Source organism: Rattus norvegicus, chromosome 3, assembly GCF_021556685.1.
Source record: "Rattus norvegicus strain SHRSP/BbbUtx chromosome 3, alternate assembly SHRSP_T2T, whole genome shotgun sequence".
NCBI lineage: Eukaryota > Metazoa > Chordata > Mammalia > Rodentia > Muridae > Rattus > Rattus norvegicus.
In genome coordinates, this window is record NC_141536.1 from 118,458,467 (window position 1) to 118,486,061 (window position 27,595).

At 50.6% G+C, this 27,595-nt stretch overlaps 1 protein-coding gene and 1 long non-coding RNA gene across 26 annotated transcripts in view; one reads left to right on the forward strand and one right to left on the reverse strand.

The window, feature by feature from the left end:
- The first annotated feature begins 4,008 nt into the window (after positions 1–4,008).
- Positions 4,009–27,595, forward strand: part of Smox (spermine oxidase) — a 35,533-nt gene continuing 11,946 nt past the window's right edge. For 14 of the 25 annotated variants that reach the window (NM_001431595.1, XM_087651551.1, XM_087651544.1 and 11 more), the window contains 2 exon segments: positions 4,009–4,142; positions 24,158–24,391. In NM_001431595.1, coding sequence (NP_001418524.1) covers positions 24,184–24,391 — 208 coding nt within the window. In that variant the 5' untranslated portion in view covers positions 4,009–4,142; positions 24,158–24,183. 25 annotated transcript variants of the gene reach the window in all.
- On the reverse strand, positions 14,010–22,382 carry LOC134486446 (uncharacterized). The gene is made up of 3 exons (XR_015684613.1): positions 22,053–22,382; positions 18,985–19,267; positions 14,010–15,973 (listed from the first exon to the last, which is right to left on the reverse strand). It is a non-coding gene; the product is annotated as an uncharacterized LOC134486446 (long non-coding RNA).

Consider the following 27,595-nt stretch of genomic DNA (forward strand, 5'->3'; position numbering starts at 1 on the left):
TTCTGCTGGAAGCCTATGTAAGGACCTGGAAGAAGGAAGCTTCTGCTCTTTGCCTGCTTGGCCTCACCTTGCCAGCAAGTCCGTTCCTTCACTGGCATTAGAATGTACTCCTTCGGGATTCCAGAATATATCGAACATCAACTAAGATATCCAGCCTCACGGACTGAGCAAGTACTGGATTCTGGGACTTTCTGTTCATAGCCAACCACTGTTGTATGCTATTCTAATAAATGCCATATCTATATCTATATCTATATATATATATATGTATGAAGAGATAGTCATTTTATAAATTCTGATACTCTAGAGAACCCTGACTAACACAACTCCATAGCTCTTGGATAGGTCTAGGAAGTCGGGATTTCCTAGTCCTGGACAGCAGCTACTACAGCATCTGAACCTTGGGTTAAAACCGTTGACTAAAACTAAAGACCAGACAGCCCCCTAGAACTCCTCGGTGACTGGGCTTGTGGTTTCTCGTCTGCCTTCTCACAGCTGGAGAGAATGCTGGCTCCTACTGCAACCTTCTATAAAGATCTTTAGCTCTCTGCCTCTTCAGCTGAGGAGCCGCTAGCTGCCTGGTCACATTTGCAGCTTGGCCTGCTGATTGCTGAGCTATGGCTGCCATGGTCACTGCTGCTCTGGTCTTTCAGCCATCACTGCCTCCTACTGTGCCTACTGCTTCTCTCAGCTCCATTAAAAGAAGACAAAGCCACTTGAGAGACACCTCTTACTAAGTTTAATGCTGCAACACCAGCGGAGGGAGCAGGGGAAGGCATCTCTCAGACGATGAATGAAGAACGGAATCTGTTTTTAGCTAGAAAAAAAAGAGCATTTGGACCAATGACAGCATATCTCGTGTACCAATGATGCTTTGTGTTTCCACCCAGAATTTACCCAAGAGCTTCAGCCCGTAAAGCCATCCCTAACCATTCCACTCTTTGGTGGAAGGAGACAGTCACAGAGGAGAGTGTGATGTACACCTGACATAATACAAATGGGTATTTTTGTTTACAGGCCCAGTATAGGTCATGACAGTGCCTCTCCTAGGCCACTAGGGGAAGTGTGCTCCCTCTGTCCTGGGTGGAGGTGGTTATAGGATCATCTGAGTTCATTTGAGCTTCTGATAGCAAAAAGTCTGTTACAAACTGAAACAATCTTGCCTGAGTTTGTGCCAGAAAAACCAGCCCATTCTTTGTGTCCACCGTGTGTTCCAAACAGCTGCAACCAGCCTAAGGGTAGTGTAGTCCAGCGCTTGACTGATAGCCTTTTGCTCAAAGCAATGAAGCCAGTGAGATAGAATCCAATAATTGCTAATTAGGGAGCAAAATCTCCCCATTCCCCAACATCTTTCTGACAAGAACATAAATATCAGCAGTATTTTCAACAAGAACGTAAAAACATCATTAAGAGTAATAGGGATGGTTTTCTCCTTGAGACAAGGTTTCTCCGTGTAGCCCACGCTGTCCTGGAACTTGCTGTGCAGTTTGAGGATGGCCTCAAACTCAGAGATCTGCCTACCTCTGAAGTGCTGGGATTAAAGGCATGTGCCAACATGTCCAGCTAGTGACAGCAATTTTAAAAACAGTTTGAACAATGCTGGACACTTGCAGTGCCCCAGGAATAGGTGGACCTTTCTTATCTGTCTCAATTGGAACATGAGTGTCCTACGAGTACCTTTAATGGCTTTTGGAGGGGAACTCAGTACAAGCTTGGCACACGTAGCTCTGGGGCCATTCACCTTCTGGTAGTAAACAGGGCCCTGTAATAATAATAATTCTTTCTTCTTCTTCTTCTTCTTCTTCTTCTTCTTCTTCTTCTTCTTCTTCTTCTTCTTCTTCTTCTTCTTCTTCTTCTTCTTCTTCTTCTCCTCCTCCTCCTCCTCCTCCTCCTCCTCCTCCTCCTCCTCCTCCTCCTCCTCCTTCTTCTTCTTCTCTTTCTATCCATATGGCTTAGAATAGATGGACTGGCTCCAGGCATCACCTCAGTGACTGCCTTGGGATGACAAACAAACCGGTCAGAGCCAACTATTATTACTGAAAGACATGAAGGTGAGGTCTATGAAGATGGAGTCCAGAGCTGCTGACATGTTCCCACTGTAAAGAGCAGGTAGGGATAGGAAGACCAAGTTTGGCTATTTATTTATTTTGAGCTTTTGCATACACAAGTCGGTAATACTGCTGGGCTTTTAACTGTTAATATGTGTAACTAAATTCCCTGATTGCTTGCAAGAAGTCCATTTGAATAGTTTTCTAAACAATGAGACCAGATTAATATTTTTGTGTAAAACAACTCTTTGGAGCAGATACTATTTACAAAGGAGAAGGGGATGGAAACAACAAGGCAGGAAGTAACTTGCCGACAACCAAGCAACTACACACAGAGAGGCAGAATTTACCCAAGGGCTTCAGCCCTTAAAGCCATCCCTAACCATTCCACTCTTTGTGAGAGTCACAGAGGAGAGTATGATGTCTACCTGAGTTTAACCCCAGGAGTGCGTGGTGTTTAACAGAGGGGTGGGAAGAGGGACTTCAAGTGTGGTGAATGACTAGACCCTTTCTGATGAGAAGAAACTTCATCTGAAATTCATTTGTCCCCTACTGAAGCTGGCTCTTAGGCGGGTCCGTTTGGCAGGGACCACCAATGCCCTTTTATGCTGGGCCACCTCTCTCTGGGCCATTTATTTATTTTTTAATTCAGTTTTGGGGGTTGGCCCCAGAGCCTTGGATATGTTGAGAAGTGCTCTACTGGTGAGCCACATCTCCACTCCTTGTTTCTTTGAGGCAGGCTTTCACTGTGTGTCTCAGCCTGGCCTTGAGGTTGGTATGTAGCCAAGGCTAGCCTTGAACTCTGTGGCTCTCCTGACATGGCCTCCTGAGGTTGGGATCACAAGCATGTGATTCACATCCAGTTTCTCTCCTGGCTGAACCCATAGTGACCTGCGATCAGCCTTGGCTGGTTTCAGGTTGAAGTTAGGGGAGGGCACCCTCCTGAGACACAGTTCAGAGTAGGGACTTTGCTGCCACCAAGGGCTTGTATCCCCTTGGATCATGTGTTGACCTGGTGTAGTGCCAGCAAAACATGAAAAACTGATTAGGGGGTACAGAGATGAATAAACAAATAATTTTCTTTTGGGTGGATGGGTGGGGGTTCAAGACAGGATTTCTCTGTTTGACTCTGGCTGTCCTGAACTTACTCTGTGGTCCAGGCTGACTTTGAACTCAGAGATCCACCTGCCTGTTCTACAGGAAATACGCAGCAGTCCTTAACCTGTGGTCCGCAAACCCTTTCGGGTCCAATGACCTTTCTTAGGGGTCGCATTCCAGATGTTTACATTACAATTCATGACACTAGCTAGCAACATTACAGCTATGAAGTAGCAACAATTTTATGGTTGGGGGGGTCACCACACGAGGAACTGTATTAAATTGTGTCAACATTAGAAAGCTTGAGAATCACCGGATCAAAGGCATGTGCCACTACCACCGGCTAAAAATAATTTCTAAACAATTATATTTTTTTTTAAAAAGGAAAAAGTGTTAACGTTGGCTTTTATTAAAAGTTTTGGGGGTTTTACTAGGGTAATGCACCTTTTAAAAAGGGCCACTTCAGACTATGGGGCTGTGCATTCTTTTCCTTTCACTTGAGGTTCCTGGTTCACGCGGACACCCAACTGTGATCTGCAGGAGAGATAGCCCTGGACAAGAGGGTCCCTTTCTCCCTTCCTTTCGAAAGGGCGGCAGTGTCTAGGTAAACTGAGGCGGGCGCGGCGCTCCAAAAGTGCGAGAAGACCTCATCTGCCTCGCAGGGCGGGGCAGCGTGGGGCTGGCTCTGTTCCTGGGCGGATAGGTGGGTGAGGCGTCCCATTTGCGAGATAGGAGAGCGCAGGTGGCTGTGCCGCGGGCAACTCCGGGCTGGGTGGCCTCCGGCTCCCCGCCCCCGGTGGGCGGGCCCGGGGCGGAGCGCACAGGCGGGGTGGGCCGGGGACGCGAGGCGGAGCGGGGCCCCGCACAGGCCGCGGCGGCTGGCTCGGCCCTACGGTCCCGGCGGCGGCTGCAGGAGGAAGCCCGGTGGCTGCGGAGGAGGGGAGGCGGAGAGGCCGAGGCCGCTCGCGAAGACGCTCCCCGGCTCCGCAGGGAAAGGTACGGCGCGGCCTCCCCGACCCGGGCGCAGGCACCCGCGGAGCGGCGCAGGCGAGGGGCTCCGGATGGAGGCCGGCGGCGAGCGGTGGGCAGAGGAGGCTGCCCCGGCTGGCCGCGACCCCGGGGTCCGGGCCGCATCCCCCGGACGCCCCGCACCGCGGCGCAGACAAAGCCGGCGAGGCATTCGGGCGGCTCGGAGGGTGTGCGCTGTGGAGGGGAGGGAACACAGTTTGTGGCGGCGGTGGCTGGGCTTCTGCCGGTCTCCTTGGGACAGCTGGAGGAATGGGGAGCAGCTCTTCCGCGGGCTGCCCCGGGGCTCGCAGGCTGCCCGGCTTGGCAGGAGCCAGGCTGATGAAGGGTAGGGCGCGTTGGAGCAGTCGCTTCGCCGGGAATGGGTGCGGAGGCCGGCCACCGGCATGGAGGTGGCGCGGCTGTGGAGCAGGTGAGCGGTGTGCGGACCTTTGGGTCTTGTACCAGGAGCAAACCGCGCAGTGGCTGGCCCTTGGCGAGCCCTGCCCACAAGTTGTTGGAGGAACCTACTGTAGTGGCAGGCAGGGTCCCGCTTGGTGTTCACTTGACCGAGCTTGGGGGAAACAGCAGGTGCTGAGTGGAGGTCACCCGGGCTGGGGGTAAAGAGAAGGTCAAGAAAGTGTGTGAATGGTCCTCATTTACTTGTGTTCTGCTACCTCGGTCCTTTTCCTCTTCCAGAGGAAGGAGCGTTACAGGGCTTGAGGGGCCGCTTCCTCTTGGGCTCTTGGGCCCCATGACCATCCCCTTATGTGTCCGTGGCATTTCTCACCCAGCAGGTCTTGAGAACAGTCATTGTCCGCCCTCTCATTTCAGTCTCCCCTTTTGGCTTTGAACCTCACCCCTCTTCAGCCAAGGACCCAATTCCCATCACAATGATCTTCTCGGAAGTGCTGACTTTAGCAGTGTCCCTAAGAGACAAGCACCTTTTCCATCCAGGGCCGCTCTAGCAGGTTTTGCTTGCCTTGCAGCGTCTCCTAGAAAGCTCTGTCCTAGAGTTGTATCTTTCTTTCTCTGGGTGCTCCAGTTCCTCCCTCCTGCCAGCCTGCCTTAACCTGCTCCATTCCCCTTCATTTTGCTGTTAAATGTTGGAGGACCCCAGGGTTCTGTTCCCAGTACCTACTCTCCCCAACTTCCCTTCTCTCCATCCTCCGATCACTTTCTGCCTGTTTTCATTCTTTCTTATCATTAAAAAAACAATTAATTTATGAACACAAAGATTTCTGTTTTGACTTATTTTATGCGCACTAGTATTTTGCCTGCATGTCTGTTTGTGAGGTTGTCAGATCCCTGGAACTGCATTTATAAGTAAGCTGTCATGTGGGTGCTGGGAACTGAACTCCTGGTTCTCTGGAAGAGCAGCCAGTGCGCTTAACCCATGAGCCATCTCTCTAGCCCAGAACACAAAGATCTTAAATGGTTTCATGCTCCTGATATTCAGTGGCAGATTTTGTCTCTGGCTTCAGCTGGTTCCTACCAGTCTTCTAATGTCCAAATGTGAACGGAAGCAGAATCCTGACAATACCTGGGGCCGGATCCTCTTAAGTCCTGACATCTGAGAGTGGCTGGTAATCTACCCATCTCTTAGGACAGGCAGCATGAACTCCTTTCTACCCACCTTTCACAACCAGTCCTAGAACAAGGTCTTTTGGTCCTTTCCACAGAGCCCAGCTAGGGCCTGTTCTCCATGCTGCGATTCCTTTTCTCTCTCCTCAGGCTACTGCCCCATGCCGAGCCACCTTTTTAGTCTTCCTAAATACCGTAGTAGCCCTCTCCCAGTGCACAAACTTATCGCCTTCGAATCTATTTTTAACGGAGCAGCAAGAATAACATAGAACATTTTGATCAGATCATTTTATGCCTTGATGGCTTCTTATTACACTTGAATAAAAATCTCAGAGCTTTCCCTTGGCCTAGTTGACCCTCTGTCATGTGGCCACTGATGACCTCCCAGCCTTATTTGACTCTTGACACCTTTATATTTTCCCTAATGGATACATTGAGTCACTTCTATCTCTTCAACACCCTAAACTTTTTCCTGACCTAGGGATTTTGCTTGTGGTATCTTCTTTGACTTGAAGATTTTTTTTTTCCTCAGTGCTTTTACTGGGCATACTTTGCTTATAATTTTTTAGTTCCTAATTTAAGTATACCTTCCCCCAGACACCATTCTAGCCTATGTAGAGAGCCCCCCAACATGACTCATTATAGAACTTGATGTATATGTAACTTCATTTTATGTGTAAGAGCTGATAACCCTTTGTTCTAGTTGTCTTGATTTTATTTGGCTTCTTAAGGGCTAGAACCTTGACTGGTTGGTTGGCCCATGGCCATACCTGGGGCCTCCTGATTAGTGCCTTGTAGGTAACACTCAGGAAACCCTGAGTAGTACAGTTAGCAAGGAGACTCCTGTAGCTTTAAGTGATCCTGAAGGTTTTTATTTTGTTTCCACAAAAGCAGTTGTGAAAATTGATGCAAGAACATGAGCCAGCCAGTAGGATGTGAAAAGGGGAAGCAGAGAAGATGTGGGTGCTTTGGGGTCATTCCTGTCTAACAAGGGGAGGCCAGTTACATGGGGATCACTGTCAATTGCAGCTAAAAGATTTCCTTTGCTTTCTTGGTGTGTGTGTGTGTGTGTGTGTGAGAGAGAGAGAGAGAGAGAGAGAGACAGACAGAGAGAGAGACAGAGAGACAGAGAGACAGAGAGAGAGACAGAGAGAGACAGAGAGACAGAGAGAGAGACAGAGAGACAGAGAGACAGAGAGACAGAGAGACAGAGAGACGGAGGGGGGGAGATTGAAGCAGTGGGTATTAGCAATGTAGAAAGCAGGCTCTCTAATTCAGGACATGGGGACAGCCTGGTATTTATTTTCAGCCCATTCCCTTGGGTAGCTGCTGCATGCTCAGACCCAGGGTGGCAGGGAGTTGAGGGGGAGAAGAAGCTGGGTTTGAGGGGTATGCCTCTTTATGACCCCTCATCGTGGTATCCACAACTTTCCAGTTCATATAGAACTGTTACTGGAGTGTTGAGTCATGGGGCCAACACTTCAGGGTAGAGGGGGAGAGCCAGGGGACCGATGATATGGAAGGGAAGGGAGTTGGGATCTTGGTGGATGAATCTAGGATGGACCCAAAGGTCACTCTGGGTCAGATGCTGGAACTAGGAGCTGACAATTCATATCTGAGGTTGGCATATCTAGAAAGGGCCGTGAACTGGCATAGGTGTGAGCAAGAGGGCATCCCGAGGAAGGGGGACCGTAGCCAAGGGCAAGTGGGTAGGGCAAGGTCCTAGTGTGCGCAGTGGGCAGTAGATATCGTTTTAAGGACTCTGCAGGTATTGACTCTTTCAATGCTCTTAGCAACTTACATGGTTGCCTTTTCTTCATTTGATTGAGGGCAGACTGGAGGCACAGTATTCCGATTAAGAGTGTCAGAGTGAGAGGTCTGGCTCTGGAATCCAGGCCACTTCTCCCATGGCTCTAGGATTTGGGCCAGTGGAGGGCTTCCTAATAAGCAAGGGCCTTTCCTGCCAGCAGGGTGCCTGATACCCTCTAAAGCTGGAGTTACTGCTTGGAGTGGGCTGCCAAGTCTCTGCTTCTGACCTCACTTTTTCTTCTGCAATGAATTCGAGACCCAGGTCAAGTAATAGGGGTTCATGTACACTGAGAGCAGGTCTTTTTTTTTTTTTTTTTTGGTGGTGGTGGTGGGGCTCTGTGATTCTAAACACTACTTAAATGTCACCTCTTGGTTTAGGTCCCTGTCTTTGCTTCTTTGAATTCCCCCTCTGTGGAGAGGACATCCAGCCTCTTTCGGACTCTGCCTAGAGCAGTGAGGTAGCTTCCACCTTTGCTCTGGAGCCCAGCTGGGGTCTGAGGTGGGCTATGCGGATACAGAGCTGAGGGATAGAGGAGGACTGGAAGTGCCATTGGCCTCTTTCTGCCTTTCTGTAAAATGGGGTGAGAGAGACTTTTTGCCCCTGGAGGCTGTGGAGGTCAGCAGTGTTGTGGGACTATGTTCTCAGGGGTTTTCTAAGGGGTACAGGTTCTGAGATCCAGGCCAGGACAGCAGTGTCTGGGAACCTTTTCCAGGGACACATCCAGACATGACCACCCCTAGGGCCCTGGCTGGCTGAGGAGGGGCTGCTCATCACACAGACATGATGTTTATTACAAATCTTGAGCCCCAGTGTTTAGGGATTTATTTCCCCACTTGGGCAGATCCCCCATCTCCTAAGAAGGGAAAGTAGGACTGTTGGACATTCTCTTCTGCATTTAGGGAAACTGAGACATACACCAAGCACATTGCTGTGGTTGTCAGGAAGTTGGAGGAGGAGGAGGAGGAGGAGGGGGAGGAGGGGGAGGAGGGGGCGACTGCCTGTTTATGCCTGTATCCTAGTTTGCTGAATTGGAGGCGAGGGCAAAGTCTGAGCTGGACACTGGGACTTCTTAGATGTCATTGGCACTTGGGATCTTCCGTGCCCAGTACGGTGTTCAGAGGCAGCAGGGACAAAGGGTGTGGTCCTCACTGTTCAGGAAATAAAGAGCCATGCCAGGTGTAGTTCGGAGACGCTTCCTGGAAGAAGTGGTGCTTTGAGGGTGTCCTGAAGTCCGAGGACATTACAGGGTGGGCAGGGAGGTCAAACCTGGCCAAGTGGGTTGAGCCAGGCTGGGAAAAGACTTGATTGCTCAGCTGCAAAGTCTGGACTTCTACCAGGCCCCAGGAAACCACGGAAGGTTCTAGGCCACGGCTGCCATGATATGATTAGAGCTGTGGTTTTAAAAAAAATGGTTCTCAAACATGAACATAGATGTACCACCTGCTCAGCTTACTAAAATGCAAGTCCTGTCTGATTGAGTGAGTGGGTCTGGAGTGAGGCCTGGGAGTCTGCATGTACACCTCTCTCTCTCTCTCTCTCTCTCTCTCTCTCTCTCTCTCTCTCTTTCTCTTTCTCTGGAGACCCGCCTGCCTCTGTCTCCAGAGTGCTGGGATTAAAGGTGTGCACTATGCCCGACTGGGACTCTGCATTTGTAAGTGCTTATGCAGAATTGCTAATCCATTGTTCACTGTCTGTGCGGTGAATTTAGATCTGTGTCCTGTGGGACAGACTCAATTTAGATGGGACCTAAAACGGGTCCCCTCAGTCCCTTGTGGACTGTGGCAGACTTCAGAGAGCTACCTTTGTGGGGAAAGGAGGGTACAGGATGCTTGGGTGGCCTGCGTGAAGTAGGGCTAGATGAAGGACCTATGGGAAGTGGGGCTCACAGGCTGGCAGCTCAGGCCTGATTTCTTAGAGCTTCAGGAGCAAAATGGAGTTTCTAGGGTGACTGGGTCTGACAGGGCGATGTGTCGATGGTAGGCAGGGCACCTTATCTCTGCTTGCAGCATAGTCTGGTAGGATAGCCAATCTGGGGTGAGCACCCTTCCTCTAGCCAGGGCGGAGTGAGAGATTGGGGCGGTAGCTGGCTTCAGCTCCAGCACAGCTCTGACACTTGTGACAGGCCCTCTGTCATTCTCCTTCCCTTTGGGAGACCCTGTGGCTGCTGTCCGTGGTCACATGAGCTGCGGCTGTGGTCTTACTCTGCTCAGGTCACCTCCCCAGTGTCTTTGGGAGTCAGGGCCTGACTGAAGCACTGCAGACAAGCGTCTGCTTCCTTTGCCTTCTCAGCTTCCTTGTCTGTAAACAGAGAGGTTCTGTTCCCCCATGGAGTGATGTCACAGAGTTTGTTGGGTGGGGCGCTGTGTATTTCCAGAGTAGCAGCTTAATACACCTAAGTTCTGGTTGACCATTAAAAGTTGTGTGCTAATGATGCAGGAGACCGACTAATTTGTGTGGAAAACTGTCTGTCTTGCTTTGGGCTCTCCCAAGGCTCCTTGCTCTCCTGGCTCAGCACAGCCTAAAGTCAGTTGAGGTCCTATTAGATGCTGGCATCACCAGCATGGAGTCACCACTCTCCGGCAAAAGGTGGGAAGACGGACACTGAAGGTGAATGCCACCCTGTGCCCAGAGGGGCTGGCAGGGCTGGGGTTGGCCTGCTTTAATGTTAAGCTCTACAGGTGTTCTACCAACTCTTCAAAGAAGGGTACAGCCAAACCTGTCTCCCCACTTTGCCAGGCCTTCCTGAGGGGTGAGGGGGCAACATTTCTCAAAGGCTGCTCCAAGTCTCCTTAAGGATAAGAGAAGAAATGGGCAGGTCTTGTGGGAGGGTCATGCTGTGTTCATGAGAACTGGAGGTCCAGACAAGTTGTATAGGAAAGAAAGACGATCTCATGTTTCTCAAGATGATTTGGCTAAGGGAATATGTGTTTTCAAAGATCTCCTAATTATCTTACTGGCAGGAAAATTCTCTGTGGGGATGGCTGGTGTGGAAGGATGCTGCTCACTGGAAACCACAAACACCGTGGGAGGAAAGGAAGGGTTGAGGGCTAGTTTCCTGAGAGAGGGAGGCTTGGTAGGACAGGCACAATCCACAGTCGGGCTTTGCAGGAGGGATCTCAGCCCAGACCTGGTCTTTGCCTCCTCTGCTCATTGCTGTCTTCGTCAGGTGAATGACCGAGGGACCCAGAACGCCTAATGTGATGTCCAGGGCAGGGTGATAGCAGGCCCGGATCTTCTGATCCGGAAGGGGCTTCTGCCTGTGTTACACCACCTACCCTGCTGCTTTTTTGATGTACTACTCCTCACCCTCTTATTCAGAAGTTACTTGAGCAAGGTTGTGTGTGATCTTTGGGCACGAAGCTGACGCTCCCTGTGACTCAGTTTCTTATTTATGCCATGGGGTAATATTGTCGCCTTTGAAGGGCTGTGTTGGAACACCGGCTTGAAGTTTTGACTAGTGTGATCAACAAACGGATGGAGGGCAAGATGGCTCAGTGGTTAAGAGCAATGACTGCTTTTTCAGAGGTCCTGAGTTCAAATCCCAGCAACCACATGGTGGATCACAATCATCTATAATGAGATCTGATACCCTCTTCTGGTGTGTCTGAAGACAGCCACAGTGTGCTCATATAAATAAAGTAAATCTTTAAAAAGAAAAACAGATGGAAGTGATGTCTCCAGGCAGAACCCAGGATAAGAGAGGCATAAAAGCTAGCAGAGATACCCCCAAGGTGGTGGATCCCTGCTGAACCAGTACATTGCTTAGGAAGAGGAAGAGTGGGAACTGTGTCACAGGGACTGGCTTCAGGAGTAGTGGCCAGTAGGGTGAGGATATAGGAGAGAGGGGTAAGACATCACAGGCTTGGGGCTGGGAGTCAGAGGATCCCTGAGAGAAGACAGTGACCAAGCAGGACATGTGTTAACTGTGTGCCATCCCAGGGCTAGGAAGCTGCCAAGAGTTTCAGGTTGGGTTATATAGTGAGACCCTACCTCAGAACTTGAACAACAACAACAAAAAATTAGTAGCAATAACAGACAATAAAATATGGGACTGGTAGGAACCTTATTAGTTACTTAGGCCCTGGGGAGCCATTGAGGACAGTGATTTAGTGAGAATCACTTTTAGGGTACACAGTGAACAGGTGGGGTACAGGGTTCCTTGGTATCTGTTGGATTGCTAATGTGACCCATATCCTCAGAGTCTGTCTGCAGAATATTAGGAGTCTCACTCTGGCTTTCCCAGAGTGGATGTAGTCAGCACAGGAGGGGGAAGAGGTGGTGTTCAGGGTGCCTGCCCCCCCCTCACCTCCCTGTGACTGGTGGGGACAGCTCTGCCACCTTTTCCCTCCAACAAAGTGTGAAGACTCTTTGTTGAGCAGCTCAGGTTGAGAGACAGGTGTGGTGTCCCAGCAGTCCTGGAGGAGGGTCCAGACTTCGCAGCGTCAGGTGATCACCCCCTGGTGCTGCTGCTTTGGTCCCACAGGAAAATCTTGGAAGAGGATGCTCAGTGGGACTTCCCACCAGCCTCAGCCCAGCCCTGTGGTGTGTCTCCCCATTGTGTCCTTTGCCCTTGCTCTTGTCTCCTCAAACAGGCTGGAGCCCTGGGCTCTCTGTACGTCCAGGGGTGAAGGACCAAGGTTAGAGGTTGAAGAAAAGCATTTGCATCATTTAAGCATAGCTGACTGGTCTGGTGTAGGGCATCATACTCCTGCCATTCATTCTCTGCCTGCTTCTTGGGGTTTATTAGAAAACACAACAAAGAACATACCCACTGATGCTAGCTATGAGCTAGTGCCCCCACCCCTCAAGCTGAGTCCTGGGCTACTCTCTTGATAAAGGGGACACTGGTCAAACCCAGGTTCTGGGCCATCTGGCTTGATTCTCCTTATCAACTCCTCCCCACCCTAGAACCTGCACCCAAACCTTCAACTGTGCCCCACCCCTACTTGGCCCATATGTTTGCTGTCTTGATTCAGGAGCTAAGGTTGTTGGCCTTGGAAGGCTGGTAAAATCCTAGTTCCCAGTCAGATAGATTTTAGGATGATGCTGGCAGGAGACACCTAGGGTGTCATGTGGGCAAACACTCTGAAGAAAGTGTAAGAGGAGGCTCTCATTATTTGGTACATTATTACGGACTCACTATCCTTAACTTTGGTAAATGAACTTAGAAAACACGCATAATGCAGGAAGGTTTGGAGCTTGAAGGGTAGTTTTGGGAAGGAGTCCAATGTGACTCTCATGAAAGTTAGAGTGAGGACCAGGCTTAGCAGAGTCTCATAGAAAGACTTATATAACCTTTCTGAACTCCCATTTCCTCCTCTGCGATATGGAAGGGTTGCTGTGCAGACCAACTGGAACATTCAGCAGGAAGAAGGTGTTTGGCACTATTCTCTGAACCTTCAACTTGCTCGGTGACAATATTGGCAGAGTGTCTTGAGCAGACCTGACTTCAAAAGCAGGGAGTTGCTCAGTCTCTTTGAACTTAACAAAAGGACTCAGCGCCCTAACTCCCCAGGTGTTTTATGGGATCTGTCACAGGCCGTGGACCCGGCTGTAGGCTTTGCTGGGAACACCATTGAGTTTAGCCTGCTTGTTTGTGTGTGGGTTATGCTACCTGCTTGCATATTGTGAAGAGCCCTTTGGTGGCTGGTCCTGTGCACTTGTTAGCAGCCTGAAGTCACCAGGAGGGGGAAGTCTTGGGCTAGTGAGAGGAGGTGAATGACTTTTAGTGGGGGTCGTGGGTTGTCTTGGAGTTTCCATTTGGCCAGGCAAAGCAACATTGCCATACCCCATATCCTGTTTATGAAGGAGGAACCAAGGCTAAAGACTGAGTCTGACATGGTGTTTGCCTGTCTAGCCTAAGCTAGCCCCAGGGGCAGGGAGACTAGAGTGCTCTATGGCCCACCCTGATAGGTACCCAGGCCAAGAGGTGGCCTTCTAGTGACGGTCCCAGGTTTTGTCTGTGCCACTGGGTGAACTGCCAGGCTTTGAGAGGATTCTTCCTAGCCCCCAAGTGCCTGGGATAATGTGTGCAGTGACAGTCCATGGAGAGAGAGAGAGAGAGAGAGAGAGAGAGAGAGAGCGAGCGCGCATGAGAGGAATAGCTTGCCTGGGACAGCCCTTGGGATTGTTTCTCAGGGTGGGGTGGTGAGGGTGAGGGTGAGGGCCTGAATAAAGATCAGAATCTGGCCCTGGGTAGTCTCCACCTGTCTCATCTTTACCTGTTTCCTCATCTGTACAATGGGTGGCAGGGTGCTTGTGACTGTGAAGGATGCAGTGAACGGAGAGTCTAGCAGAGGGCTTGGTACAGAATATTAAAACCCAATAGCAGTCTGTTTGCTTTGGTGTTCATTTCTCGTTGGATTGGGGGGTGGGTGGTGGTTAGTTTGTTAATGCAAATGCTGTGTGTGATCACATACCTCAACTTTGTAGTTCATGGTGTAATGAGTGGACCTTTGAGCGGTGGTTTTGCTAGAAAGGGGTTTATTGAAGACAAGAACTCCCTCCTTGCAAACGCTCCCCAGATCCAGCCAACCTTAGACAACTCTGCACTTTGCATGCAGGGAGCACACGTCTTCAGCTGGGTGAGGTGGCGGCCCTGTGACTCAGGGGAGAGGATAGGCTTGCTGGAGACCCCTCCCCCGGGGCTACAGTTGCGCACAGTTGGGCTTTGTGCAGAGTCACAAGGGCCACTGAGGGTGAGGGGGAGCTGAGTGGCTGAGTTGTGTTCACGGCTTCGTTTCTTTTTGCAAGTGGTTTTAAAGAGTCAGCAGAACGTGCTGACTGTGCTGGTCTCCTTTGTCCCAGCGCCAGCCTGTGGGGAAGCCACCCCTTCACCTGCCAGTTTACGTGTCCTAGGTGTCCTGAAAGACGGACATGTCCGTCTTTCAGGACACCAAGGATGGGTCTGTTGTATCTGGCCCTGGGCTGGATGACTCACATCCGGAGTGGGTTGGCCTGTGTCTGCAGGTGATGGTGGGTACGTTTGCCTCTCGAGGTAGTGCCATGTCACTGCAGGTGACACCCAGCACAGCTCTATTGTGTTTTGGGGGTGTGCTGCAGACTGTGACTTGTAGAAGCTTGCCCATCTTTGGTGACGACCCTGGCAGGAGAACAGGGCTCAGGGACAGAGTCCAGGCTTTTTACCCCTTAGCCAGTGGGGCCTGTAGCAGGTATTTGGCCTTGGGTAGGTTTTTTTTTAATCTCACTTACACCCTAGACTTATCACAAGGGGTAAAAGGGTCAGCTAGACAGATAACAAAGAATTAGTCTGGGTTTATCCCTGCAGTGTCATGACTGGTCACTGTGGTCATGCTGGCCTGCCTCGGCTCCACATCCTGCCTCTCAGTAAGTTCCGGGAGGTTCACACAGCATTCTCACTTCCTGTGTGCCAGTGCTGCCCCTGCCCTCCACCCTGACCTCTTTGTTTGTGGACCTTATAAGATCTGACTTGTCTAGCTTTTCTGTAGTCCTGGTGCCCAGGGCTGCCACAGAGTGACACTCAATAAAACTTGCTCAAAGAATGCCCCTTCTACCTGGCGTTGGCTCAACATAGTTTTTCTCAAACTTGTTTTGTGCTATATATCCAGTCGCTTAAGATCTGCCCAGCCCAGGCCTAGAATACCCATGTGCTTTAACAAGAAACTTACCACATCCCACCCACATGTCCCATGCCCACCCAGACTCCACATCCACTGGAACACAGCCTGTGGAGACTGAGGTCTGTATGCCCTTGTTTGAGTGACTCTATGACTCCTTTTCCTTTGGAGAGAAGGGGTGGGGATGCTGTTCATAGGGTATCCTATCATCCAGTGGGAAGGCGGGGTGGGCATGCGGCTGGTCTCTCCCTAGCAATAGCACAGGGCTTGTCTGTATCTCTTGTCTCCACGAGACTCATGGGTGTGGCTGAAGACTCTGAGGAGAAGGTGGGATGTGTCCTCCCCACTCCTGTTGACATGTCTCTTCCCAACTCTTGAGGCATAGAAGGAAGGTCAGGTGTGTGCGTCTGGGACCCAGAGCCTCGGGGCTCAGCAGGAGATCTTGGGTAGGGAGGACAGTCAGCAGTCTTGGTCTCATGAGTTATTCGCATCAGCAGTATCTCTAAGTGCCACCATCTAGGAACGGAACTGACTCCTTCCCTGCCTGTATTGGGTTCCCCAGTCTGGCTCTCAGCTGCCTGCTGTACCTCTGAGTTAACCAGCTCTGAGCCTCAGCGCTGTCTCCATAATTTGATGTTCTGTCCTCCGCAGGGTCAAATGCAGTACAAGGCCAGTGATTCTTACATGCAAATATAGATCTCACTGAGTACTTCTGACAGGGAGCATAGGAGCAGTCAGGCCAACTGTTACAGCTGTTTCTACTTTAGGGATGAGAAAGGGCTTTCCGGGCTTGTTCGGTTAGACTCCAGCCCGATGTCTTGGGGCCATTCCTGCAGAGGAAGAGGCAGTAGAAGAAGAAGACATAGATGAGTGTGGTGTTATATGTAAGGGCAGTCATGGCCTGAGGGGTATTCCAGACCTGGGCTACCGAGGACTTTGGGAGCTAGACAATGCCAACATCAAAGGGGACCTTGACCATGGCCTGGCCTCAGCTCTGTCACCCTCCTCCTCTGATAATATCATCAGTCACCTGGCGTCTCTGCATTTGAAGTCTGCTCTAGAGCCTTGGCTTGAAATTAGCTTCAGAGGTGATCCTAAAATAATGCCCGTGCTTGTGTTCCTAGTTCGTGGAGTCTGACTTAAGTGAGTCAGTGTGAGTATAGGTGTTTGTAGACATCTCTTGGGGACTGTCATTTCCTGTCAGGGGGGCTTGTAAACCATTAGGCTTGGTTTCTAGTTGGTTTTCAGACCAGTGGGGATGGAGCCCCCACGTGATGGAGGTATTACCTGGGGATCTCCCCCTTAAGGCTTCCTAGATAGGAGACCGAAGGCTATTCAGGGCAACAGATTGTCTCAAAGTTAGCAGTTTTAAAACAGTGAAACCATCACCCGTAGCTCTTCCGTGAGTCAGGAATGAGGATGCAGAAAATGAGCTGGGTTCGTTCTAGCTCAGGATCTCCCAGGAGGCTACCAGCATCTGAAGTCTCTGGAGCTGGAGAATCTGCTCCCAAGCCAGGCCACTTCTGCTTGTCAAGATGGCACGACCACTGTGTCTTTCATAACCCACGTTTAGGTGTCACATTATTTCTGCAATATCCTCTTAGCTACAGAGGTCACCTCAAGAGGAGAGGACTTCAGTAGGGGCATCTGGGAAGCCAGCGCCCATGCACTCATGGACCTGCGGCAGGTGGGATACGGGCTGACCTTTCTCTTCTACCTTACATAAAACATCAATTTTCCAAGTGGGGAGCCCTGTCAAGCTTCATATTCCTGCTTTTAAATTAATTAGTGTGAGAGGAGGATCCGAGACCTTTACTGGATGGGCTTCCTTCAAGCTCCACCCACGTCTTTTCACCTGGTTCAGTCTTCTCCTGCGGAAGAATGAAGAACTCTTGCTGCTATGTGCGGGCTCTAGGCCTCTGTGTGCACTGTAGCACAGCCCATTTTGCTGATGAGGTCACGTACCAAAAACTAACTTGGGGAGAAAGGGTTTATTTGGCCCACATGTCCAGAGTCACAGTCCGAGAAAGGAAGCCAAGGCAGGAACTGACAATGGGGGATACTGCTTACTGACTTACTCCTCAGGCTTGCTGGCCTGCTTTCTTACAGTAAGAACCCAAGACCACCCACACAGCGGTGACCCCACCCACAATGGACGTGACCCCTTTACGTCATTAATCAGGACAATGCGTTACAGACTTGTCCACAGGCAGTTTGCTCAGGCGAGGTCTTTTACCAATGACTCTAGCTTGTGTCAAATTAACAAAACCCGAAAGTCAGCTAATCTGTCACCCATCCGGTAAGTGATGGTGGAAATTCCAGTAACCGGTATTGAAAAGTTGGTGACCACATCTCAGAACGTACATGACAACTGTGGTGGAGGGGCTGTTTGTGATTATAAGTGAGTGAGAGCTATCTTTTCTTGGTTATCCCCCAGCTGGGCTTCCCTTTGGACCTGCCCTTTCAGGGAGCTATAAAAGTACCTGATGTCCATTTCTACTTTGCAGTGTAGCAGGGAACTGAGTCTGGCCCAGGGTGATCACCTCACCCAGTGCACCTCCCACGCCTGCCTACTGCTTTCATGAGGGGGTGTGTACACTCTGTCCCTTCCACTCCAGTCAGAGCTGCCACGGGGGTGGGGGTGGGGGCCGGCTCTTCTCTCCTTCTGAAACAGGTTTACAAGAAACTTTTTAAAGCTGTCCTTTTCAGAACTACATTTTGAGGGAAGATGTGCATAACAAAGGCTCGGTGCTTGGAGAGAAGCCAGGCACCAGGAGGAAGTTAGGGCTGTAGTCCTCATCAGGGCCGTCATGAGGGACGCTGCTGGTCTGTGAAGTGAGGTACCTGCTTCCTTGTTTCGAATTTGGAGTTGCTCAATGGCCATGGATTCTGCGTAGGATGGTCAGAGTCAGGGTTGAGGGGCTCTGACATAGACAGGATTGGGCTGGGAGTCAAGTCGTCAGGATTTGATTGACCTCAAGGTCCTGTTTGCATTGGGGCCAGAACTGATGCTGGACTCTTGAGCTCAGAGCTCTGGGTTATTTTATATGCAGTGGGGCTTTGGGATCTTGGAGGGTGCCCCGACCTCTGTAAGGGTCCTCTGGGGACCTCCTTTCTTCATGCTCCCTTTGTGAGATAGCACATTTCTCTCCTGTGCTGTCTTGTTTTAATTCTCCCAGAAGTTCACATGAAGGTGGACTTGCCCCATAGACAGATAGAGAAACTCGAAGACTGGCAGTGGTGTCAGGTGGGGCTGAGATATGTAACCCCAGGAGGTGGGAGCATATTTGATATTCTTGGGGTGAGTTCAGAAGCGTTGGCCAGATGAGGCCTAGGGAAAGGCAGGCCCTGGCCTAGGTATCCCTTAGCCAGCAAGTAGGATACTGAGCCGGGCTGCCCTATTCTGCCCACTGTGTTTACATCTCTATTCCTGTCCATTGGCCTGGCCCCTCTGGTTTGGTGGTGCTGTGCCTTGTACTCACTGTGACTGGCTGAGAAGGCTGGGAAGGGTCTGGCAGAGAGGCTGGGGCGGCCTGCCCCAGACTGGAAGGTGGGAGGAGCCCTGCACAGACACAGAGCCCCTTTGTTTGCCAGCACAGCAAGGCAGCTGGTGTGGGATTTCTGGGAGTGTTTTTCCCCCCTTCTTTCTTTCTTTTTTACCTTAGAAGAATAATTTCATTGTCTGGGGGGGTCTCAAGATTCCAAATCCTCGGCAGCCCTGCCAGGCAGCCCGAAGATGTTCCCCTGGACGAGCCCCAGCTTCCTCCCTTCACCCTTTCCTCCTGCTAGAAGCTTGGAAAGAGCTTCCTGTAAGGAAGAAGAAGCTGGCCGTTAGTCCTACCTGTTGGAGAGTCACAAAGCCCAGGATGCAGATACACTGTCTCCCACAGCTGAGGTCACCCGTGGCCTGGGTAGAACTCTCACGAGTGAGCACAGGGCTTCAGGGAGAGGAGGGATGCTGGTTAGAAGGGATGACCTAGTTCGGAGGGTTTCAGCTGGTGTGATTCTGGACTCTAAGGAGATGAAGTGAGGAGGGGTCTGGTGACCTTGGCGCCTTCCTCTTCTGCAGGCAGCAGTGAGGAAATCCAGACTGGGTGACCTGAGAAGCACATCATCTCAGGTGCCTGAGGGAGGGAATACAAACAAACAGAAAACAAACAGATCCAAAAAACAGAAAACCAAAACAACAAAAAGCCTTGTGTTCAGAGGGTCCCGGGATGGGCAGGATGTTTTGTGTCTTTGAAAGGTAGAGGTAGTTGCCAGTGGCATCGTATATTCAGCAGTAATCACAGTCGGTGACACGGTGACCTGTGGATAAGCGGGAGAGGCAAAGGCGGTCCCTTGCTGAGGAAGGGGTGTCTACACAGACTGGGCTGCTGAGCTGCAAGGTAGTGTCTCTCAGGCTGTGGCCATGCTCACTTCCTGTAGAATTACCAGTCCAGCCCGGAATCCAGCCTCGCTCAGTGACCAGGAAGCTGCAGTCTCAGTTCTGAGACACGAGACAGTAATCGATCTCCCCAGTGAGACACCCGTGTCCTGGGGACCGCTAGGTAGTTGTTCTTAAGAGCCAGTATGTGGGGCCTGCGGTCCACAGCTCCACAGTCCTGGTGAGAACTGTGTGGTCAGAACCTAGAGGCGGCTTCTTCGTTGTAGGGCAAGGAAAGTGAATGCTTGCTTCCGGCCATTAGGTGGTGGTGGTGGTGGTGGGGGAAGCCCAAGGCTTTGGAGGAGAGCTAGGGGTTTATGTTGTGTGTGGAGGGGAGTATTTTGTGAGAACTGAAGTCAGCAGAGCCTGAGGATAAAGGGCTTTCCTGTGTTTGTTGTAGAGTAGGTGCTCAATGAATTGTTGGGTTGTAGTCTGGTCTTATTAGTGAGGTCTCGCCATAGCTCTCTTAGAGCATAGTTAGAGCAGGGGTTCTCAATCTATGGGTTGCAACCCCTTTGGGGTCGAATGACCCTTTCATAGGGGTCACCTAAGACAGTCAGAAAACGCAAATATTTACATAATGATTCATAACCAGTCGCAAAACTGCAGTTAAGAAGTAGCGATGGGATAATTTTATGGTGGGGAGATCACTGTGGCATGAGGAACTGTATTGAAGGGTCACACCATTAGGAAGGTTGAGTTCAGAGAGAGTGAGCTGGAGGGTCAGTCCCTGAGGACATTGGGGTTAGAGGCGACATTGTTTGGCCTGTAAGGATGACATGGGTTGGCTCAGTGGACAAAGGGGATCTTCTGCTAAGGACACCCACAACTTTGACCCCAGGGGCTGTGAATGGGGTGAGAGCAGGAATATGTGTGCTACCCCAGCTGAGTTCTGGCATTTCTGGGCTCAGCAAGATCAGGTGTGGAGGAGGGGCTGACACTGGGAAGCTGGGGCCTGTGGCTGGGAAAGTGCTGTCTGGAGGCAGTGGGGTATTTTGAAGACAGGTATTCATGCTCTGGCTGACCCGATTTCTTGAAGCTTTGGGGCTTTGCCTGCTTGGGGATATGGATGCTGGGCAGGAAGCCCTAGACACCCCCCTTCCCGCCCCAATTTACCATGGAGGCCAGAGCAAGAAGGCAAGTGTCTATTGTTCAGAGCTCTCTCAGCTCCCCTCCTCCTTCCTCCCTCACTGCCTGGCTGAGCTAGCACTTTTTCTTCATTCCTTTATCTGTGGGCTGGTACAGGCCGTTCTGTTTCTCCTGTGCATACAGATCAAGGCGAAAAGGGGACAGGCATGCACCAAGGACCGTTTAAATTCTTCCTCAATAAGACAGTTTCTCTCCTTCCCTCCCTTTCTCCCTCCCTCCCTCTCCTTCTCTCCCTCCCTCTCCTTCCCTCCCCCCTCTCTCCTTCTATCCCTCCCTCTCTCTACCTTCCTCCCTCTCTCTGCCCCCTCAAAGAAAACAAAACAAAACAAACATAAAAACAAACCCCAAAACAACCCAAGTGGGGAAAATGATAAAAACCAACAGCAAAGGTTGACTGAGCCCAGCACTGCAGGCTTTCTGGGTATGTCTTCTCCTATTTTTTAGTTGGGTCTCAGGTTGTATAGACATAAGGTGGTAAGAGGGCCATGGTAGACATTCCTGTCATCTGTGGCTCTGTGTGTGTGGTGCCTCTGGCTTCTTGTGGGCAACAAGGGTGGATGGAACCGGTTTGGGACAAGACTTACGGAAGACCAGTACTGTGGAGTTAGCTGTGAAGGGAAGGTCAGTGGTTCAGGGACCCGTAGGTCCTGTGCTGTTTGCATCTGATACCCATGTTCAAGGTCTCTGAGATGGTGTTGGGAGTGGAGGGTTCTTTCTGCAGTCATATTTAAGGTGGCCTGTGGTCCATTTCAGAACCCTGTCACAGTGTATCTGCAGCACACGTCCTTCATGTGTCAGGTCCTCAAATGCTGACAGTCAGCTTATGACAACTGTATTTGACGGTCACAGCAGTGTAGTGAGGAACATCCAGTCATGCTTAGGGGAAGAGTAGACTGTTCTGGTTTAGAAGGTAGTCTCAGGGATCCTGTGATAAACAGGACCCACCTTCCTAGTTTTTTTCTTTTTTCTTTTTAGATAATATCTTTCCATATAGCCCAGGTTAGCTTGAACCTCATGATCTTCCTTCCTTCCCAGTACTGGAATTACTGGTATATGTGGCCACAGTCAGTGTGGGAATTCTAGTTCAATTCTTGTTACACCTACTCTACAAAGTAGCATTTCAAGACGTGGCTCCACTCATAAGCTTTACAAACACTGCTGCCTTTCTGCCCCTTTATTGCCAAAAAAAAAAAAAAACAAAACAAAACAAAATGAAAAAAACAAAACAAAAAAAAACGAGGCTGTTGGAGTGTCCCTGGGGCAGGGGTGCTGTAAAGGGGAATCCCCACTCTTCCAGAATGTGGGCTGGAGCACGCAGCCGTGTCAAGTCTCACCTGGTGCATGGGCACTCTGGTATCCTTACAGCTGACGCAGGCCCTCCGCAGTGCTCTGTTTACTAGCTTGTCACGGCGGCGTTGGCGGTGACTGGCAGACTTCCGGTGGCATCACCACTTGACCCTGCCAGCGCGTGCAATCCGCCACATCCTCACCTCTAAATTTAGTGCATAGGAACCTGGGCCTCTAAAGGAAGGGAGGGAGAGACTCCAGACAGTCCTGCTTGGCGTGTTCCCTGGAGGGTGGGGGCCTAAAAGAAGGGGAAGAGGGTAGCGGAGGAGGAGGAAGCAGGAAAGACTCCTGCCCACCTATTAGTGGCCCGCAAAGCCTGGATTGCCTGGGAGGGATTCTGGGTCTCTAGCGCCATCTGCCTGTAGTCTACCCTGACTTGACTAGTTGAGTCTGGGAGTGGAATAGGAGGTGCACTAGGAGAGGAGGCACTTCTGTCTAGGCCCATACATCACGTGGAATAAGTTGGGGGAGAAGCAGCCTCTTAGCCTGAGCATATTTAGGAAGCAAAGCACCTATTTTGCTAAACCTGCAAGTGTTAGAGGACACTGTCTCGGGGAAAATGGAAACGTCAGCTGGAAGTGGACATATCTTGACATGCCGTGCAACCTCCGTTCAGACCAAGGTAGATATGCTCCCTCCACTGCAGGAAGCTCCCTCCTTCTCATTCACCTCCACTTTCCTTTAATCTGTCCCCAACAGATTGCTTGCCTTTCCCCGAACTTCATGTAAATGGAGCCATACAGTAAGTGCTGGTAGGTGTCTGACCTCTGGTTCAGTCACATGTTTGTAGGTGCATCTGTGCTGTTGGAGTGCAGCAGCTCTTTTCTGTGGTTGCTGAGTTTTGCATGGGATGAGAGTACTACATAGCCCATGCATCTGTTATCAGTCACCACTTTTGGGTTATTTTCCAGATTTGGTTAGTGTGATATCTTTGGTTAGTGTGATGTCTTTGACATGTCTATTTGGTGGGATGTGCCCTGCATCTCCAGTTGATTCTTAAAAGTGGATTGCTTTGTCTGGAAAAAGCTATGCTTGCTTCATGGGTGTGGGTGACAGGTTTTTATTTGCTTCTTGGTTTGTAGTCTAGCAGCTTCCGTCCACCTGCGTTTATTTCCTTGTTCGATCTTGGTGCTATTAAGTTCTGCAGCATCTCTGACTCAAACCTTAGCAAAGACAACTGGACTTTGACGTTGCTTGAGTCAGGGAATGTAAGGGATAGGGTAGGAGCTGAGTTTCAAAGCAGCTTGTTCTTTCTGGGACTAGAGGAGCAGTGCATTGCAGCCTGGGCCACCTTCTTGCCCCGCGTTACCAGCTGCCCAGCCTGGCGTCTCTCAGCAAGCTGGCAGCGTGTAACTGTCAATTTGATGTCTGCTGTCTGGTGCCACGGGTCATCACAGTCCAGTGTTTCCTGGGTTCATTGCTGCTTTGTGGTGACTGGGGGCCTGGGTGGATGGGGAAAGGACCTGCCCAGAATAGCAAGGATTGTTGGATACTAGCACTTTCTGGAGGAACAGGGAGGTGAAGACTTTGTCCTTCCCACCACATTGCCACCTCACTGATACTCAGAAGGCCAGCCAAAAAGCAGAGAGGAGAAAGACGTAAGGGGGATGTGCCAGGTGAGAGCCAGGGACAGAGCCCAGTGCTGTGTGTAAGAGTGTCCTGGGCTGGTGTGATCATTCTGGAGCCTGTGCAAGTATTTCTGGTATGTGTGAGTATCCTGATGTCTGTGTGAGCAGCCTGGGGTTGGCACAGAGAGCAGACACTCAGGGTTGAACAGTTGAACAGGACATCGGGATAGCTCTCCACTGTGGACTTAGTCATCTCTTCTCAGGTCACCTCTTGTCCTACTTTAGACTGGTGGCCAGGGAACTGGCACAGCTTAAAGAGATTTGAGAGTGGGATTGATGGATTTCACCTCTTGACTTGTTGGTAGATCCTAAAACACGTTTCCTCCTTGGCTGTCATATCTCTCTGCCCTTTGCTGTCTCCCTTTCTGCATTTTTGGAGGGTCTCTCTTCTTGATCAGGTCTTTAGGGAGTGAGGGCAGCTTGCAGTGAGAGCCGACCCCTACCCCTCCCCTCTCTTGTCACAGGCTCCTAGAAAGTGAGTACGGACGGTATGCAAAGTTGTGAATCCAGTGGCGACAGTGCGGATGACCCTCTCAGTCGTGGCCTTCGGAGAAGGGGACAGCCTCGTGTGGTGGTGATCGGCGCCGGCTTGGCTGGCCTGGCTGCAGCTCGAGCACTTCTGGAGCAGGGCTTCACGGATGTCACTGTGCTTGAGGCTTCCAGCCACATTGGGGGCCGTGTGCAGAGCGTGAAACTTGGTAAGCATCACTCAGACCCAGGTACTGCTGTAGGGCACCTTTCCCCCCCCCCCCCCACCCCAGTCCTACCTCAAATCTTACTAATTTAATCTTTCCTTGGGATAAGTATTTGATCATGCACCCATGTGGGTGTTTTCCAGAAGTTTCCTTAGCCCGTTGCACTGACATCCCATTTTGGAGAATGCTGCTTGGTGTAAGAGTTGGGGTTGACAATGTTTGTTGGGGAGGACATACTATCTAAGAACTGTGGGTACTTATTTCTAATGTTACAGGAGGGAGGGTACATGTGTAAGTTCTGATTAGTCTTTAGTACAAGTTAGTGTATCATGACTGAGGACCAGGCAACAGGACTAGGGTTATTAGAGTGGAAGGGGGATTTTAGGCTTCCTTGTGGGCGATGTGTGTCTTAGGATTGTCTGTAAAGAAGATCTGTCCATGTTGCAGCCAGAGAAGAGACTTGCCCCTGGGGTGGGAAGAAAGTGCTCGGGTTCTAGAGTGTAGGGATATTTCCTGAAATGGAGCTGGAGATCAGGGCTCCCACAGCCACAGCCTGTGTGAGGTGTTTGGCCAGTAGTGAGTCAAGTGAGTTGGGAGTATGAATATGACCCATTGAGAAAACATGCAGTGACCTGGAGTATGTGAGAGATTTGGTTCCTCTGTGTGTGTGTGTGTGTGTGTGTGTGTGTGTGTGTGTGTGTCTGTCTGTGTGTGTGGGTTGAGTGTGAAAGTGTGCTGCATGAGTGTGTGTGTGCTATGTGTAAGTAGGTGTACATGCTATATGTGTGTGTCTGTGTGTATGTGAGGGAATGTGTATGTGTCCGTGAGTGTGTGTGTGAGCATGTATGAGTTTGTGTGCTATGTATGAGTGTGAACTATGTGAGTGTGTGTCTGTGTGTGAGTGTGCTGTACATGAGTAAATGTGTATGGTCACTGTGTGTGTGTGTGTGTGTGTGTTTAGACACTAGAGTGACAACATTGGTTGCCTTCCTCAATTGCTTTCTAACTTAATATTTTGAGACAGTGTCTCTGTTTCCTCAGTGAATCTGGAACTAAAGTTTTCTGCTAGTAAACTGGCTGGCCAGTAAGCCCTAAGGGTCTTCCTGTTTCTACTGATTATAGGTGTGGAGTTTTTACATGGATTTTGGGGGATCTGACTGAGGCCCTCATGTTTTTGTGGAAGTGCTTATCAGCTGAGCCATCTCCCAGCTTTGTCTTCTGTTTCGAGATGGGAGAGTCCGTCTCCAGGGCAGGTGCGCCTTGGAACTCCAGTTCTTTGCCTCCTAAGGCCTGAGCTGCCACAGTTGCTCTCTAGAGGGTTTTGTGTCCCCGTGCACAGTGTGTATACTCACTTGCTTACACAGGTGGTCAGGCAGGGAGTCAGTGGGCATCAAGGACACACTCTCTCCTCATAGATCTCTTGGTCACAGGAACAGTCTTCCCCTAGAGCCATGCGGTTTTGTCTCTCCTTTTCAGGCACAAACTTGGGTGACACTTGGCAGTAAGAATGAAAGTGCCGTCCAAAGTTCTTGTAAGGCTGGGGCAGCCAAGGAGCCCCAGTGTTTGCTCACTGTTGATTGGATGGCTGGCAGCCTCAGGGAAGAGCAGTCCTATTTATGATTCTTGTGAGCTCTTCAGAGTTTGACATAGAAATGGAAGATGGGGAGATAGGTGGCCCAGTCCCTGGGGCAGCTGACAACTGAGACCATTCAGGGAGGGCACAGGGTGGCAGAAGACCAGATGGGAAACTTGCAGGGCAGAGAAGAGGGAGAGACTAGCTGTGTGGAATAATACATATGAAGGGATAGGGGAGAACATGCTGGGCAGGGCACCTGTGTTGTATGTAGACAGGTAGGCCAGAACCCAGTGTGTCGATGGACAGGCTTCAGCATGGCACGGTGGTCATGTCCCTGTCAGTAGTGAGAGCAGGGGGGTCCAGAGCCAGCTCTGAGGACACCAGTTGCTAGGAGGTGAGGAGGCACGAGGTGGTGCCTGGTGCCCTTGGGAATACAGGTGTGGCGGAGATGGAAGTGAGTGGGAGAAGCATCCTTGGTGGTGGCCTTATTCTGTTCCTCTGACTCCTGGCAAACCTTGACCTGGCCCTGCTCTTCTCCTCATCTCATAGTTGAAGAACATCTAGAGACAGGAAAGACCGCTCCTTGCTTTAACCCTGCCCAGTCTCTGTGTGGTTTGGAGCTCCCTACTGTGCCAGGGTAAGGGTTCGGTTCCTTTTCAAATGGCTGTTTTCCCTCTCAACTGTTAGCTGTTAATAGACTCTGGGAGAGAGAGCAGCTACTGTGTTCACTCACTCTCACTGCTGAACCCACCAGGCTCCCGCAGATAGCTCTGGACCTGTGGTCTCACCACAGAGTCCTGGTCAACCTCAGTCCAGTGGGTCACAAAGCAAGATGAGTAGTCATGAGTGAACAGTCAGGAGGGTTTCTGGAGAGGAGTGGGTGGCTGGTACCGTACTGCCTACATGTGCAGCACTGGCTAAAAACAAATTCATAGTAATCGTAATAGCAATAATAATACTGGTGTTCTCTCTCTGCTCCTGTTGGGAGCTCAAAGTAGAACAGACACTCAGGGGACTTCCAGGCCTGAGGCTCTGGAGTATCCTTCCTGGCCAGCAGGCAGCTCCTGTGGGCAAGGTCCTGGACTTTTTGTTTTTGGTGTCCTTCAGTCTGCCTACTTTTCCTACACAAGGGGGCCTGTGCGTGCCTGCCTCTTTCCGAGGCACCAGGCAACTCTTCTAGCTACAGCATGAGGCTGTTGTAGGCACATTCGTGCTGCAGGGCTATTTTTAGGAACTGGGGCTTAATTAGAAACATTCCAAGAAAGGGAAGGCATGCAAATGAGGAGGACCTGCTTACTTCTTGGGGCGAGGGCAAAACTACTGCCCTTAGGCTGTGTCAGACAGCTATTGCTACGGAACTAGCCACCCCAGATATAAGAGCTTACGAAGTCGGTTTGCTTACTCAGAATCTGTGGATGGACGTGTGGGCAGGGTTCAGGTAGCTGGGTCTTTTGGTGGCTTTGCCTTGATTCCTGCATGTCGGGGTCACTTGGAAGTGTTACTCAAGTTGGTTAGCATCTCGAAGACAGCCTTACTGTCTTGTCTGGTAGGAAGTGTAGGCTTTGGTCTGGGCTCATATTCCTAACAAGGTGAACCTCTGTTTCTTTTTATAGTTGTTAGTTTAGAGTGCT